Source organism: Camelus dromedarius, chromosome 11, assembly GCF_036321535.1.
Source record: "Camelus dromedarius isolate mCamDro1 chromosome 11, mCamDro1.pat, whole genome shotgun sequence".
Lineage (NCBI taxonomy): Eukaryota > Metazoa > Chordata > Mammalia > Artiodactyla > Camelidae > Camelus > Camelus dromedarius.
The window spans coordinates 58,334,150-58,351,310 of record NC_087446.1 but is presented as its reverse complement, the minus strand read 5'-3'; the positions used below and the strand labels follow the sequence as shown (position 1 = coordinate 58,351,310).

The window sequence follows — 17,161 nt, the reverse complement described above, 5'->3', positions numbered from 1 at the left end:
ATAAGCCATAATTTTAACCACCTGGGGAAACTTCAGCTGGATTTAGCATCTGGACATCCAACTGGAAAGGCCTGCATGGGAGTGTCTTGTCAATGTAATTTGCATAACGGTTGAGGTCCTGCTGACGTCAAGGTCTCCTTGCAGCTTCAGGTCAGATCTAGTCCTGGAAGTAGTTCCTGTCACACAACAGTCCCACAGTCGCCCCACCACTCTTGCTTCCTACCCAGCTCCCTAAGCACCAGGAAGTGAAACAAAGCCCCGTGCCTCCAACTCACCCTTGTCCCTCTCATCCCATCCCCCAGGGCTCCACTTCCTCCTCCTCCTTTTCACCTTCCATCTCCTATCCTAAAGGGCTCCCAGAATGAGAACCAGAGGTGGTAAAAGCATGGAAGACATTATACAAAAGTGAGGTGATCTCCCCTTCCCCCTCCCACACCCCACCTCCAATGTCTTTATTCCGTGTGTATCCACCGATGTAAGAAGAGGCAAACCATTTCTCACTCAAACTGAGATAACCTCTCTGATGCTGGAAATGTTTATCCAAAGAGTGGATTTACCACAGAGTCATATTTGAATCAGAAGTTTCATTGGGCAGTTTTACATAGTCCTAAGGGAAGGAAGACTTCTATCAAGGGTAAATTTCTCAGAGAAAAAGGGTCAACCTCTTGGGAAGGCTTTGGGAGCCATCTGTGTGGTCATCCATGGCCTCATTCTGACGTCCAAATTGTCCTGGGACCCTCCACTGGGGTTGGGGCAGTCCCAGATTTAGACCACCCTCCACTCCCACACCCGACCTCACACTCTCAGCTGTTTCACTGAATGTTGCATCAGGGATGGTGATGAAATCAGTGTCAGCGGATTTTACCCATGGATGCAACAGGCTAAAGGACCAGCCAGGGTCATTGACACTGTGCACCTTCAACTACGCAGAACTCCCAGACTTCCTAGCCATGGGGAAGGGACTGGGTGCTGAAGTATCTAAGTTGGATTTCTAGCCTTTGCTTACACTGGTGTTCCCCACCCCCACAAAATCACCTGAATCCCACAGAGCCCATGACACTTGAGCCACGAAGGCTGAAGAATCAGTTGGTTCTTAGCCACAGCTCTCTCTCCAGCAGCCCTCTAGCCTCCAGAGTGAGACCTGAAGTGAGGGAGCAATAATACCTTATGCTGAACTTATGTGGCTTCCCAGTTCACAAAGTGTTTTCTTATCCATTCTCTCCTAGTGGAAAAAACAACGCTCCCAACAGAGAAAAAGAAGCCCCTTTTTTCTTAGGTTGAGGGCATCAGGTGGGAACCAAACTTCATTCCAAACTGAACTTGCCATTCTATTGCGAGATAAATGAATGCTTCTCTTTTGGTTTTTAACTCAGGCAGGAGGAGGTGAGGAAATCAGAGTTGGTTTGAAGGGAGGGAGAATATAGCTTTGAGAGGCAAAAAGATGAGGGAAAGGTTAAACAGGAAGGAACTTGAGACTTGATTCATTTAAATATTCGTTACTCCTACTCCACCCCCCCCCCCCACCCCGCAGCCACTTAGATTCCTGGAGAGCATTACACATAAGTCTCATCCCAGGCCTCCAGCCACAGCAACCACACGACTCATTTCCCCTGGGACTGAGGCTGCATACCTGGGCTCCCCACGGAGGGGGATGATGCAGGGAGGGGAATCCCACCTGCTGTGAGTCACCTGCTAGTATAAAGGGCGGGTCTTCCAATGCAGGGATCTTAAAAAGAGACTCAGACAAGGGGAGAAAATCTACAGGAAGCAGCTCAGAAACTTGGTGCACAACAGAGGGAACCAAACCAGAGACACACCAGAACAGAGAGAATCAGGCTCAGAGCAAGGGGAAGTGAATAGAGATTCCACAGGGACTGCAAGGCACGGAGCCAGCCAGATTTGAGAAGCAGGCAACAAGATGTTGGGAAGCAGAGCTGTGATGCTGCTGCTGCTGGTGCTGCCCTGGACCACTCAGGGCCGGGCTGTGCCGGAGGGCAACAGCCCTGCCTGGGTTCAGGGCCAGCAGCTCTCACAGCAGCTCTGCATGCTGGCCTGGAGTGCACATCTGCCAATGGGACATGTGGTGAGTGGCAGCCTCTGGGACCAAACAGGAGCCCATCCAAACTCTCCAAGGCTGCAGTGGAAGACTCTGTGGCCTGGGGTGGAAGCTGGAGGGTTGAAGGGGTAAAAGAGGACAAGGGGGTTGGGTTCCAGGGGGAGTCAGGGCCTGAGAATCCAGGTGGGGTTTGAAAGTAATTATTTCTTCATTCTTCTACCCCCTCCTCCATTCCAGGATCTACCAAGAGAAGAGGGAGAAGATGAAACTACAAATGGTGTCCCCCATATCCAGTGTGGGGATGGCTGTGATCCCCAAGGACTCAGGGACAACAGTCAGGTACTAAGATGAGGCTGAGCCACAAGGAAGAGGGGACTGGGGACAGAACTGGACACCGTGGTGAATTTGTAAAAGTTGTATTTGTCCTTGTCCATTCAGCCTTCCATAACCACCAACCACAGACAGGGTAATTTATAAACAAGAGACATTTATTTCTCACAGTTCTAGAGACTGAAAGTCTGAGATCAGGGTACCTGCATGGCTGAGTGAGAGCCCTCTTCCAGGTTGCAGACTTCATGTATCCTCACGTTGTGGAAGGGATTAGGGAGTTCTGTGGGTCTCTTGTATAAGAGCAATAATCCAATTCATGAGGGCTCCATTCTCATGACCTAATTATCTCCCAAAGGTCCAAACTCCTAATGCCATCATGCTGGGGGTCATATGAATTCTGTGAGGACGCAAATATTCAGGTGTCAGCCATGCCTAAGAATGGCAAACATCAGATGGGTCTTCGGTAAATAGAGTGATTAGAAGGTATCTGGTGTTTTTCATGGCTTTCTTTTCTGCCCAGTCCTGCTTGCAAAGGATCCACCAAGGCCTGGTCTTTTACGAGAAGCTGCTGGGCTCAGACATTTTCACCGGGGAGGCTTCTCTGTTCCCCCATGGCCCTGTGGGCCAGCTTCATGCCTCTTTGCTGGGCCTCAGGCAACTCTTGCAGGTATGAGCTAGGGATCTGGGGTGGGGAGGGCTTGCAGGTGTCAGGGCCTGGGGGTTGAAGGATCTAGAATCCTCTCTGATTGTGTCCTGTGTCCTTTCAGCCTGAGGGTCACCACTGGGAGACTGAGCAGACTCCAAGCCCTAGTCCCAGCCAGCCGTGGCAGCGTCTTCTTCTCCGCCTCAAGATCCTTCGCAGCCTCCAGGCCTTTGTGGCTGTAGCTGCCCGGGTCTTTGCCCATGGAGCAGCAACCCTGAGCCCCTAAATCCAACAGCTTAAGGGTGGCACCCAGACCTCCATGGCTCAGCAATGCTACAACGAATCTATCAGCCTAGACACCTGTGAGCCCACAAGTTAATCAGTTTAGTAATTTTATGGGGACTTGCTCTGTTGAAAAATTACCAATACTGACTGACTTACAATGCTGCCTTAGGACAAGGTTGAATATTTATTACATGGGAAGGGAAATTTGGGGATTATTGATCCTCATAGTGGTTTGGGGAGGAGGATTATTTATTATATTTATAATGAATTATGTACTTTTTTCAATAAAGACTTATTTATGTGGATATCTGAGTCTACTTTCTAGGCTTGTTGGGAAAAAGAAAAAATGGAAAAACAGGGCCAAAGCACTACAAAATATAGCCTTCTACTCTGCAGGGCTATGGTGGAGAGGGATCTTTCCTCATGACTCCCTGGGATATAGAGTAAATGGGATCTTTTTGGCCTTAATCCCTATATGGCTAAGCAAGTTGAATGAGATCACAGAAGGTTGTGATTAGGAAGCAGGGCTCCGAAGTGTGGCCCTCTTGCTCCTTGACCCAGGGTTTCCTTCCCTGCTTTTTTAGCCAAGAGTATATATTTCACCAAAGACAGTAGTCCCAATCACTACAGGATCAGAAGTTCTGAGCAGAAAGGGCATCCCAGGAAGATGAAGTGTGCACCAGGTTAGCCTTATCAGCTACAAAAATGTTGAAATCCTTCCATACTAAAAAGCCACTGCCCTGAGCCCTCCAAGTACCTCTGAACTGTCCTGGCCTGCCCCCGAATCCCTATACCTCCCAGCACAGCAGGCAGCCTCCAGGATCCTTGTTGGAACTATGGCCAACATCTGTTCTGATTCATTGGTGACTCTTCCTTACCCATATTATGCGTCCACCTCTCATTCCAAATCCCAGGGTTAATCCAGCTTTGAAGGGGCACATGCCTGATTTCACATCCTCATGATGTGAGGGGTAGGATAGGCAAAACATAAGGAGATAACAGAAGAAACGTAGTTCCTAGTAGTCAGAAGGAATCAGGGGCCCATCCGTGTAGAAATGGCTGGATTGGAAGATGTAAGCTTCGTCCATGTTGTTCTGGCTCGCCAACAGTGGGTCACCATTTGGCATGATTTCATCAATCTTCATACTGTTCCTGAAGACTAGATAGTCCAGAGAAAAAGTAAGGCCCTGATCTTAGGCAAGGAGTTCCCAAACCAGCAGGAAAAAAGGGGGGTGGGGGGAAGGCAGCAGAGGCCTGGCCTGAGAGGGCACTCAGGTGGGGCAAGGGAAGGCATGTACATTTCCTAATAAAAGCAACCCCAGGGAAATAAGCCTTTCTCCAATGAGGAGCTTAGAGCACAGCCTTTTTCTGTAATGGGTGAGGGAGGGGAGATGGGAAAGGGAATGTGTCCCCTCTTCCCTAGCCGCATCTCATCACTTAATTTCTGGTTTTTTTTGGTGGTGGGGGGAGTAATTAGGTTTGTTTGTTTGTTTGTCTATATTTAATGGAGGTACTGGGGATTGAATCCAGAACCTCATGCATGCTAAGCATCTAAGCATGCACTCTACCCCTGAGCTATACCCTCCCCCTCATCACTTACTTTCCATTTCCTCAGTGTTCAAGTGTCTCAGATCATGGGGCAAATCCGGCTCTGGCACTGGCTGTGAAATATGCGCTAGAAGAGGCTCCTCTTTCAGTCTGGGTCCTGGGCTTGGCTCTGGGACGCTCTGGGACACCTCATTTAGTGTGGGCTCCAACACGGGCTCCAGAGGGGACTCCAGGGCTGGCCCCAGATCCAGCCCTGTCTCCAGCAGCGGCTCCAAGTCCAGGCCCAGCCCTGACTCTGTCCCTGGTGCCAGCCCCAGATCCAACTCCAATGACTCCAGTTCTGGCTCCAACTTCAGCTCTGGCGGTTGCTGCATCTCATCCACCTGTCTAGACACCCCAGTACAGAGAGAAGCAGGGCTCAGTGGTTTAGGTGAAGTGGAGAATGGCAGAGCAAGCAGAGGCTATCTCTCTAGTCGAAAAAGGCAACAGAGCAGATGGCTTAAGAGCCCCGGCTTTGGAGTTAGGCTTACCAGAATTTAAATCATATTATTTACTAGTTTGGTGACGTTAGGCAAAGTGACCTAACCTCTCTGAGCCTCAGATTTATCATCTGTAAAAAGGGAACAATACCTCATAATACTTGAGATGCAGCATGATGGTTAAAAGCAGGGCTTTGGAAATTGACAGACCTGGATCACTGATTAGCCATGTACCTTGGGCATGCCACTTCAACGCACTAAACCTCTGGTTTCTCAGATGAAAACAGTTAATAACAGTGTCTTCTGCCTCATAGGACTATTAAGAAGATTCAATAAATGAGAAAACGAACACAAAGCATTTAGCCCAATGCCTGGCACATAGTAAACTTTCATTAAACGTGGCTGTTATCATTACTGACTCAAATGGGTTCCCATATGGATTAAATGAAAAAAATGTTCTAAAAAAATCTAGTACCATGCTTGGCATCAAGTAGGTGCCCATTAACAGCAGTGATGATGACCATTTTTTAAAATGTGGGTACTGGAGATTGAGCTCAGGACCTTGTGCATGCTAGGCATTCACTCTACCACTGAGCTATACCCCCCACCCCCAACCCCCTGCCGATCAGGGCCATTATTGTCAGGGAACCCTTGTAGAGACAACCTAAGGATGGCAGCAGGAACATAGAGAGGAGAGAGACTAAAAGACCAGGAAAAAACCTAGAGGGTTGGAGAGTATGGGTCAGTAGGAGAGAAGGCTGGAGAGACAGGAACTGGGCAGGTTTGGGTCACTATATGAGCCAAAGAGGGTTAGGGAGGATGGGTGAAGAGTTCATAGCTCACCTGTTAGAGACCACAATGAGCTTATGCTTCAGGTATTTATTCCGTTCCTGGAGATTAACTGTGGGGAACGGACACAGGAGGAGGGGGAGGTCAGTGGATTGGGCACATAGCCCCAGGGTCCCCTAGTGCAGACAGTCCTGACAGTCATGTCTCCCAGCTAACTAGCAGTGTCCCATGGACAAATCCTTTAATTTCTCTGGAAATCAGTTTTTCCATGTTGGAAGGATGGAGTTGGATTTGTGGATGCCTGTGAATCTCTGTAATCTACCAGTGACGCATATCAATGATCCTCACCTTTCTCCTGTTGGTAGCAGCCAAAAGCCTCATCCCGGGGGATTCTGGGGTAGAGGAAGCGTAGTGGGTTCTCAGGTATGTTCTCCTCGGTGAGCAGCTGGTAGTGGCTGATGATTTTGGTCAGCGGGAGTGACTGCAGCACCTCCTTGGTGAAGGGCTGCACAGAGTATATGAGCACCTTATCTGGAGAGTGGATATAGGAACAAGCAGGCTTGAGGGAAGAGGCTCCCCAACCCCAAGCCTGCCAAGGGATTCAGGACAGAGCCAGGGAAGCCAAGGGCAGGCAGAGGGGCCGAAGGGAGAGGCTGTGGGAATGGCAGGGCAGAGCAGCTGACCATCATCTTGGTGCTCCACCCAGGAGCAGGTAATGCCCCCTTCCGATGTTTCACTGAAGCGCAGCAGAAAGGTGCCAGAGATGGTCTTCTTCAGCAGCCGGCGCTCCTGGCTTCGGCTCACAAAGCCCATGATGCGTCTGCAGCACAGAGAGCAGCTGTGAGGCCCTCTTGTCTCTCTGCTCCCCTTATACAGGGAAAGGGTGCCAGGTTTTGGCCCTGGCACTGCCAAACTGTTACAAACTTTTCCATGTTGGCCAAGTCATTTAGCTTTCCTGACAACATCCACCTCCCAGGGTTGGAAGAGGTGTGAAGATTCAGTGAGGTCACACAGCGAAAAGCATCTTGTAAAAGGCAGAGTGCCACACAAATGAGCAGGCAGTGTGGAGGAAAGCGCATAGGCTTAGGGTCAGAGAGGCCTGAGTTGAAATTCCAACTCTGCCCCTTGCATGAGCCCTTTAACCTCTCTGAGCCTTCATTTCCTCACTTGAGGGTGGCAACACCCATCACTCAGCAGGGTTGTAAGAATTACGTGACAGAATTCAGAAAGAGCACTCAGCAGGCTCTGGAAAACAGCGGATGCTTGACTAATGCTGGCTACGAGACTATTATTGCAAACGTGGTGGAGTGTGACCTTGCACCAGTTTTTGCTTTCTCCCCCTATTTGCCACATGAGGGCGCACAGAGTCCACTCTCAAGCCCAGAAAGGCACCTGGGCCTTGAGAAGGTTGGGGGGGTGGGGCAGGTGGAGAGAGGCCTAAGGCCTTACCCATCTTTCCAGAGATCCTTCAGGTGGTCGTGGACCAGGTCCAGAATCTTGTCAAGCCACGTCCAGAACGGTAGCTTGCCAGGGGGGCTCTCTCGCTGAAGGAGGAAGGGAAAGACGAAGAAATGTGGAGTTGCTCCCGGTGAAAGGAAGGGCTAGTAACTGGATGGGGCTTCAGGGTCTAGCTGCACAGGATGCAGGGAGTTACCTTAGTGAAGTCAGCCCAGGACAAAAATGCATCCTCAGTCCTGGAGTGATGCCCTGTGTGCAGACAGACAGTTCAGATGATGGGAGGAGGCAGACAGGAAGGAGGGTGGGGGCACTAAGGCTGTGGAAAGGCTGAGAGAAAAGGAGAAGGTCTGTACCAAACAGCTTATCTCTCAGCATGCCGAGCTGGTCTGGGTCGAGGCCTCGGCCAATGTAGGAGGAGAACTGCCAGCTAAGAGCAGGGCCCAGCAAGCTCCAGGGGGCCTTGGGGGGGCCAGAGAAGAACAGCTGATTCTGCAGAGGTGGGAGGGACAGGCTGGCTCAGAAGCAGTGCCCTCATGCCCCACTTCAACTCCCCTCTTGGCCACCCTTCACCTGTTGGCCTCATCTCCTACCTGGGGGTCTGAGCTGAGCAGATTGAACCACAGAACTGAGGCCCAAGCAATTGAGAGTTGGTTCATGTTAGAAATAATCACCACAGGGAGGGTGTCCGTCTGGGGAGGAAATAGGAATCACATAAGAGGGATGTAATGCTTCTAGCTGCAGACATTTGGTAAGGGCCAGGTAATACCCCACCCTAAGAGGTTTCTGCTTCACCCCTCCTTATGCCTTCCCCCCAGTGTGCTTCATTTTCACTTACTTTCAGTTCCTGCTTCAGACCCTGATAGGTGTATTTGACTGTGAAGCTGATAATGTGCAGTTCCTCTGTCACGCCCAGTGGCCCCTGGGACAGCCCAAGATACAGTGATCAGAGAGCCCTTTGGCAAATTCCTCCTGCCCCCCAACCATCTGTCCAGGCCTCACCTTATTGCTGCCCTTTCCTGAACCACCTGAACGCTGCTCCATCAGATTCTGTGAGTTGAGGGGAAGGAGAGGGAATCTTTGAGTGGGACCCCAGGGTCCCTGGAACCCTTGCTCTACCCTCAGGACTTCCCAAGGCCTGGGAACTTCTCCCAGCCTGTTCCATTGGACTAGAAGCTTAAGATTCCATCCCTTCTTACCAGATAGTTGAAGTCCCAAATTAAGCCCTGACTCTGCCCTTTCTCGGGGGTCAAAGTTTTCTGTTTTGAGGTCAGAATGTTGAACTTCCGGAAGCTATTGCAGGATGAAGAAGATATATGGAGGTCAGGAGTGGAGCTACTCTAAAAACTCAGCAGGAAAACAACAAAAGCTCCACTTCATTTCAGATCTCCCCTCCTCCCTCTGTCCACACACCACCCAAAATCAACCTCCTCCTTGTTTGTGCCCCCATCAGGGCTGCCACATGTGGTTGTGCAGGTCATGCAGTACACAAATGTTTGCAGGCAGCATTCCTGTCAGGCACCTACCCTTGTGATTCGGGAGGATTCCTGAAAAGAAATACACACACACACACAAAAAAATCAATGGTAGCAAAATAGTATAGAAGTTAGGAATTTGATTATGGGGATCAGAAAGACCTGGGTTCAAACCCAAACCTGCAGCTCACTAGCTATATGGCCTTGCACTAGAAACACAAATTCTCTGAATTTGTTTCCTCATTTGAATGGTGCATTGATAATACCTAACACATGGGGTTCCTGTGACAACTAAATTGAGTAGTGGACAAGCTGCATGTCACACAGTAAGCGCTCAACAAAAAGGATGAGTTATTTCTATGAGGCAGGAATGGAAGGGGGAGAACATCCCTCGAGCCCTGTTGTGGAGAGTAGGGGTCTCCTCCAACCCACCACCCCATGTCCTGGCCACCCCTTAGTCCCACCCTTCACCCACCCCAACTTACCTGTCAATGGAGACTTCCGCGGTCAGAGACTCATTGCCTTCCTGGAGTCTCACCAGCAGCCTGCAGGGGAGGGAGGTAGATGGGAGAAAGTGGACAACCTCAATCTCCTGGATAGACCAGATATTTGAAAAAGATAAGGGAAGAGAATGGAAAAGGTAAGTGGATTGAAGAGAAAAGAGAAAAGAAACAGCCAAGGGTAGGAAGATTTGTAAAGCCAGAAAGCAAACAGTGCCGGGGCTAGAAAAAGGAAACAGGGGTGAGTTCTGGAATGCCAACCTTGTTCGGACAGTGAACTTGCTCCCTGTCTTGAGGATGAGGGGTCGATGGGGAGTTTGAGGCATACAAGGCTGGGTTTCCACTACCAACGCTCTGGGGAGAGAGATGTGGCGAGAACACACGTAGGTCAGTATCTGTAAGGGTGGCTCCCCTGATTCCTTCCCTCTGGCCTCCCTCAAGTCCCTCCCTGGCCTCTAGACCTGTGGAGCAGACGCTGCAGCAGCTCTGTGACCTGGGCCTTCCTCAGGTCCACCCCATTCTTCAGAGGGTCGTCCTGATAGCTAACCATGCCACTCAACCCCTTCAGCTCCTTCAGCAGCTGCCGCAGGTGAAACAACAGCTTTGCTCCAGCCGTGAACCTGGGTGACAGAATCCAAGGGAGAGAGAGCCCATGGGTGTCCCAGAACCCCCAAACAGACTTCAGGAGCTCTTCTTTAACTATGGGGAGAGTCAGAAATTGAGACGAAAACGGAACCCAGGAAGCAAATGAAAGATTATTCAACATGGTTCATAATCCAAGAAATGAAAATTGAAGCCACTTTTACATATAAAACTGCTAAGAGATTTATTAACATAATAAACCTAACTTTCATATGATGCTTGATATGTACTACTTATTCTGAGTGCTTTGTACATATTCATGAATTTAATCCTTACAACCATCCCATGAGATAGGTACTATTATTATCCCCATTTTACAGATGATAAAGCTAAGGCACAGAACGATTAAGTGACTTAAAACTAGTAAGGGATGAAGTTGTATGTGATCCCAGGCAGTCTGGCTGCACAATCCACACTTTTAACTTCTGTATTTTACTTTCTCTATAATGAAAAAAAAATATTGGGCAACGTGGTGACAGGAAAAGAATCATCCACTACATATAAGCAAACAGACAGAGATAACAGTTTGGAACTATCTTTTTTTAAAGCCTCAAAAAGTGTGCATACATTTTGCAGTATTCCATTTCTAAGATATATCTGAAAGAAATAATCAGACAAATGGACAAAGACAAATGTACAAGGAAGTTCATAGTTTTGTTATTTGTAATAGCAAAATTAGAAACAATTGATATTGGGAATATAAATTATGGCATATTCACATGATGGAATACTATGCAACCAATAAAAACAATGATACAGGCTCAAATTTTTAACATTAAAAAAATCCAAGAATATTAAATTAAAAACAATTACAGGATAGTACATATATGATATAATTTGACTTCTGTCTAAAATAGATGTGTATTTGTATATATGCATAGGGTAAATCTGGAAAAATGTATTCAAAAGCATTAATAGTGGGTACCTCTGCACAATCAGATTATGCAGATGGGGAATTTTTACTTTTTTTCCCTTTTAAGTTGTCTGAAAATTTTTCAACTGGTTTGCATTATATTTATGATCAGAAAAAGCAAGAAATCTTTGTATTAAAAACAATGAAACAAAGAAACAACATAATGACAGCACCACCACCACCAACATAAAAAGGTATATACTTTAACCCAGGAATACTACTTCTGGTAACTTACATTACAGAAATAACTAGGGATGTAAAGAAAGATGTAGCTATGAGGTTACTTACTACAGCACTGTTTAAAATAGTAAGAAATCATTCACAGGCCATAGTTTGCCAACCCCTGTAGAAGATAGTGAATATAGATGCAACTGTAATGTAAATACTTATCCTGTACCCTAAGCCCTATTCATCTGTTTTCAATTTACCTGAACTGTTGTGGTATATTTTTAATAGTTTAAATTATAATGAATTTTCTCACGAGAAAATATTTAACTAGGTATTTCTGGAATATGTTGAAGGACACATTAGTTATTTCTTCTACACCACAATAAAATTAATTTAAAATAATGAGTTTGCTGGAAAACAATAGCAAGAAATTAAAAACAGCAAGAAATTAAAAACAATCTAAATGTCAAAATATAGGAGCTCATTAATTAAATTATATTACTTTCACGTAGGGAACTATGATGCAGCCATTAAAAGTAACACAGGTGATGGGGAGGATCTAGCTCAGTGGTAGAGTGCATGCTTAGCATGCACGAGGTCCTGGGTTCAAACCCCAGTACCTCCATTAAAAAAATAAATAAATAAACTTAATGACCCCCTCTTCCCAAAAAGTAAAAATAAAAAAAGTAACATGAGTAAATATAATATACTGCTAAGTTAAAAACAAACAAACATACAGGTCTCAAAATGGTATGAACAGTATGATTCTATTTTTGTTTAATAATATTATAGTAGCTACCCTGGATATTAAAGTAATAGATAATTTTCCTTCTTTTCTTTTCTTTTATTTTTTTGGCTTTATATTCATTTTGCTAAAAAAAAAGTAAAAAGATATTTCTCAGATGATTAAACAGGAAGTAGAAATCAGACTGTGGATCAGTCCATTACTTTCCCCAAGCAAAGACTGGGCTCCATGCTGCCTGGGTGGTGAGAATGAAGAGCAGAGCTGCAGCCAGACAAGGGAGCAGGGATCATTCTGGGGAGCAGAGATTAAGGAGGGAAATATCTCTTGTCATATACAGGGCGTTATAACCTACAAAGCACAGAGAGGTAGTTAGGACTAGGGCTGGGTAAGCATGAGGGCAGGGAGGTGCCTCTCACCACTTCTCCAGCTGCTCCAACCCTCCATCCAGTGGGGCTCCAATGCAGGCTTTCTGCTGCTGGACTTTCCACTCCTCCAACTTGGGCAGCAGCAGGTCGACCAGGGTAGTTAATCGGCCTAGCAGAGCTTTGGAGGCATCCAGCACCTCCTAGGAAAGACATAAAGTGAGTACTGAGCACCTCTCACCATCACCCTCCACCATCTAACTAAAGATGAAGAGACAAAGAAGCCAAGGCTAGGAGGCCAGGGCTCTCAGATCCTTCATTTTCCCCAGTTCCCTGCTGCCCACTCCCTCTGTCTTCTGCCTCCCACCTTTCTCCTTTTGTCCAGTTCATTGAGAGTTTCCTGCAGAATTTGCTGCTGTCTGGTCTGATGGGGGTCCAAAGAGGGTGTCCTCGCTGGATGGCAGGAGCAGGAGTGAGAAAAGTGTGCAGACCTAAGGCTCCTCCCCCTCTCCTTCCCAACCTAGACCTCAATCGGAGTCAGGAGAGGGGAATTTTGAAGGGAAAAGAAGGGGAACCAAGCAGAGCACAGGCACACCTGGGCCCTCAGGCGAATTCTGAATGGCCTTGCTAGAACCAGAAGCTGACTTAATCTGCTAAGGCAGCTTCCCAAGCATCTCCTCCAACATTCATTAGCTGTCCCTCAGCCACACCTCCAGCCCAACCTCTACAATGTACCCTGGCACTTTTTGCTTGGCACGACAGCAGGACCACAACCAGTGAGACGTAGCCAAAGGTGCCTGTTGCCTACTGAGGCTTTTCCCTGCTGCTCTCTTCCACCCTTGACCTCCCAGTAGGCTCCTTTCTCCCGTCCCTCTATGTGCTTCCTACCTGAGGTCTGGGTCTTATATCGGAAGCAGAAGACATCTTGCTGGTCTTTCAGTTGGCTGATGGATTTCACCAGCTTCTGCAGAGGAGATGAGACCTAGATGAGGCTGCTCCCGTGGAAAGACCCTGCCCACCCTGGCTCTTGCCACATCTACCAACCTCCATCATCGTCCTTAATTCCTGGATCCGGGTTTCAATCTCATGCTGCTGGCTCTCCCCGGGTGCTTCAAGGGCTTGCTCTCCTTGCTCCTGAAATAAGAGGCTCTGAGTACATTTCAACTCTGACCTTTCATCCCTGAAATCCAGGCCGGAAATTATATCACAGGATGTGGAGTGATATTGTTCTGAGACAAATTTCCTGAGTTTTTTTGCATGGTCCCTCTCTACTCCAGGAGCTTTCAGCATCACCACCAAATTGCTCTCACCAACTGAGCCCTCTGAGCCCTCTGAGCCTGGGTCAGAATTCTTTTCTCTTCCAGAAGGAGATTAAAGATCATCTCAGCCAACTGGGTAGGGCCCTGGGGAAAGGCCTGCAGTAGGAAAAGAAAAAGGATTCATTTAGCTCAACTGCCATCAATGAACTACCATCTTAGATCCTCCCAATCAGTGACCTCAGTATTTCCCCCTCCTTCAGGGTCCCAAGCCCTACCCCTTTTCACTACTGGTCTCTCCAACCCTAGCCTCCTCCCAACAGGATCACCTAGACTGCTCTTCTCTCTGCCAGTGATCTCCAAAGTCGAGGCTCTGTCCCCTTTTCCCCAGATCTTCCTCCAACCCTTTGAACCTCCAGATCCTGTTCCATGTTCCATACCCTAAAATGTACTCCTCTACACCCAGCTCCCATTCCTACTTTGTTATTCCCAGCTCCTCCACATACCTGAATGTCCCGACAGAATTTTCGCAAGTTGTGCTGTAACAAAAAACGCTCACAGTCCTGGCTGCAGCGGCCACACTCATAGTTCAGTTGGTCCAAGAAGTGGAAGAATAGCATATTAGCCTTGGAATCATCATTGCCCAGTGCAGCTTCCTGCCTGGGGACCAGGAAGGACAAGGATTAGTATTTCTGCAGGGTTTCTACTATCTTGAGGCCTCCCAACTCCTTTTTGCCCCTGATATCTCCAGGATCCTGGGGGCTCAGAAGAAAGAAATCACTTTCCTCATCCCCTCAACTTCATAATGGCCTTACCAGTTCTGGTCTTCAATCCAGACAGCCAAGTATTGCCGAATGTCCACCGGCAGGAGGCAATCAGAGTAGAGCTGGTGCAACTGATCCTGAAATGGGCTGTCAAGATTCTGCAGCATCTCCCACTGCGCCATTTGGGGCCTGAGCCTGAAGGATGCAGGTTTCCAATTGGAAGTTCGGCTGGACTAAATCATTCATGGTCTCGTGATTGTTTATTATTACAAATTAAAAAAAATTTTTTTCCCTTTCTTTATTTTTTTATGGGAGGAGATAATTACTTATTTTTTAAGTGGGGGTACTGGGGTACCTTGTGCATGCTAGGTAGGCACTCTACCACTGAGCTATCCCCTCCCCTAAAAACATTTTTATATAGACTTGATTCATTTAGAGCAGTTTCAGGTTCACAACAGAATTGAGCAGAAAATACAGAGAGTTCGCACATAACCCTCCCCACAAATTAAAAAATTTTAAATTATACAGGTAAGAAAAAAAATTAGTCTAGATTGCCCCACCCACCCCCAATCTTGGTCCTTTCCCCTCCTCTCCGGAAGTAACCAGTATTATCAGTTTGGTACACATTCTTCCAGGGAGTACTATTTAAGAGCTCCAATATGTAGGCCTTTTTGTTTCAGTGGTAATTTTCAAACACACAACAAAGTAGAGGGACTAGTACAAGGATCGTCCATGTACCCATCATCCAGCTTCAACGAACATTAATGATATTTCTACCATCTTTATTTCATCTATCTCCCCCAATGAATTGATTTTAAATTTACCTGTTTGTGTTTGTATTCATTTATGCCGGAGTGTTTAAAGATTGGTCCTAAGTATTTACTTCAGCATTATCCCTGCTGGCCCCACGGCTTTGCCAGGGGCTAAAACCTCCTTGAACATAAGGTACACCCTATAAACTGCTCTCCATGTTGGAAGGAGGAGCTCCATTCTAGAAGATGCTTAAATACTGTGCAAGGGTATTTAATCGCAATTCCTAAGATTTTGACACTTTTATGGCCTCAGTCAATCTCTGATTCTTCAAGTGGATTATCAACTTTGTGAGAACTTTCACTCAAAACTGGCTTTTGCTTGTCACCAAGCAGGCTGGGTGGAGAATCTTTTGCCTACCTTTCCCCGCCCACTGCCATCTGTCTGTTTAGGAAATCAAAACTTCTTGCAGCCTGAGCCTAACAGAAAAGAATAAACACCCACATCCGTGGTCTAAAAAGAGGTCACACGACTTTATTACAGATCAAATGCTTGCGGTGGGAGAGATTCTTTTCTACCAGAATTAATACTTATGAGATGCTTTTCTACCTCTAGGAAGTAGGAACAGGGAAAGGAAAGGATTGGCCAGGGGCTCCTGTTTTTCATTTTAATTCTTTTAGGGTTAACTTGACTTTTTAAACTATGTACTTGTACTTTTATTTTTTTCAATGGAGGTACTGGGAATTGAACCCAGGACCTCCTCCGTGCTAGGAACGCATTTCTACCACTGAGCTATACCCTCCCCCCAGGTATACCTGTACTGTTTTTAAAAAACAAATGACGAGGCCCCAATTCCCCAGGAACTAATCGGCTGACATTAAAAGAGCAAGGCGGCAAGTAAACCCTGAGGTTTAAATATGAAAAACAAAAACAGAAAACCTAGTCCTCCCAAATACATTGCAAATACCGAGGTTAAGGACTGTAAATTCATTTTTCTCCAGTTATCCGTCACGCTCTCAGGCACATATTGTGTGCTCAACAAGCTATTCTGAAATGAACTGCATTTTGTATGTGACCTTAGGCAAATCGTTTCACCTTTCTATACCTTACAGTTTAACAAATAATGATACCTTTAGGCATTGTTTTTTGGGGGGTGAGGATCAAAAATAACACAGACCAGAAGGTAAAAGCGTTGGCTAAGACACTGAATCAATGCAACAATGCCAGGTTTCGGGTCTTGGAAGTTACAGGGTGTTTGGGGAGGTGGGCTTTGGGGTTGGGGACCTAAGTTGGACAGGAGGATGCAGCAGGCGACAGCTCCTATTTCAACCTGGGGACAGAGTCTGACTCCTTCAGGGCGTACCCAACCAGAACCTGCCTCCCTTCACAAGGAGAAACTCGCGCCTCCACCCTCACCCCTGAGCGCCCTCTTAGGGACCGTACCTGGTCAGGGTCTCAGCCCCCGCTTCCTCCAGTAGCTCCCGTGCAGGCTTCCGGTCCCCAGAGGGAGCTCCGGCACCAGGACCTCCTGCGACGCCCTTGGCTTCGGCCCGCCTCTCGGAACCGCCCCCTGTCGCAAGCTTCTGTGAGCTGCTGAAGCTCAAAACTCGCCATTCCCAGCTGGGCACCCGGACACTGGCTGCCATTCAGCCCAGCTCTTCACCAGGCTGTGAGCTCATTGGTGCCAGCACAACTCCTCCCTCTCCGCGGGGCGGGACAAGCTGAGCCGAAACCACACCTCCAGCCGCGGCGATTGGTAGAAAAGCTAAAGTGAGCCCCGGGCCTCCGGAGGGAGGAGTCCAATGAATAGAATAGCCAAGGACTGAAACAGCTGATTTCCGAGAACCTGCACCACAGGACCAGAACCGAGACTAGCTCAGGACCTTGGAGGCACTATGCCAAGAAGCGAGACGGAATTTCGACATTTTGGGACAGGAAGGGGAGGGCTTAAGTAACGACAACAACAAGAACAACAGAAACCTGTTTATTGATGGTATCGTG

General features: G+C 47.5%; 2 protein-coding genes and 1 long non-coding RNA gene across 4 annotated transcripts; 2 read left to right on the top strand and 1 right to left on the bottom strand.

Annotated features, from left to right (window-relative positions):
- The first annotated feature begins 1,527 nt into the window (after positions 1-1,527).
- On the top strand, positions 1,528-2,657 carry LOC135322399 (uncharacterized). The gene is made up of 2 exons (XR_010382945.1): positions 1,528-2,083; positions 2,294-2,657. It is a non-coding gene; the product is annotated as an uncharacterized LOC135322399 (long non-coding RNA).
- STAT2 (signal transducer and activator of transcription 2) lies at positions 2,524-16,806 on the bottom strand. Of its 2 annotated transcripts, XM_010976855.3 has the most exons (24): positions 16,604-16,802; positions 14,462-14,605; positions 14,153-14,306; positions 13,701-13,805; positions 13,435-13,524; positions 13,279-13,354; positions 12,758-12,843; positions 12,445-12,593; positions 10,022-10,180; positions 9,822-9,914; positions 9,546-9,605; positions 9,112-9,132; positions 8,785-8,878; positions 8,588-8,635; positions 8,424-8,507; positions 8,179-8,277; positions 7,942-8,077; positions 7,785-7,837; positions 7,580-7,674; positions 6,814-6,950; positions 6,479-6,661; positions 6,185-6,242; positions 4,915-5,249; positions 2,524-4,473 (listed from the first exon to the last, which is right to left on the bottom strand). In XM_010976855.3, exons 2-24 carry the CDS (start codon positions 14,590-14,592, stop codon positions 4,331-4,333), a joined length of 2,589 nt encoding a protein of 862 aa, XP_010975157.1. In that variant the 5' UTR covers positions 14,593-14,605; positions 16,604-16,802; the 3' UTR covers positions 2,524-4,330. The 2 variants fall into 2 exon arrangements, with proteins under 2 accessions (XP_010975157.1, XP_064347170.1); XM_064491100.1 differs by lacking the exons at positions 2,524-4,473; positions 4,915-5,249 and adding an exon at positions 5,256-5,657 and having other exon boundaries at positions 16,604-16,806.
- On the top strand, positions 2,885-3,433 carry IL23A (interleukin 23 subunit alpha). Its single transcript, XM_010976854.3, has 2 exons — positions 2,885-3,053; positions 3,154-3,433. The coding sequence occupies exons 1-2, from the start codon at positions 2,886-2,888 to the stop codon at positions 3,313-3,315; spliced, it is 330 nt and encodes a 109-aa protein (XP_010975156.2). The 5' UTR covers position 2,885; the 3' UTR covers positions 3,316-3,433.
- Positions 16,807-17,161: the final 355 nt, after the last annotated feature.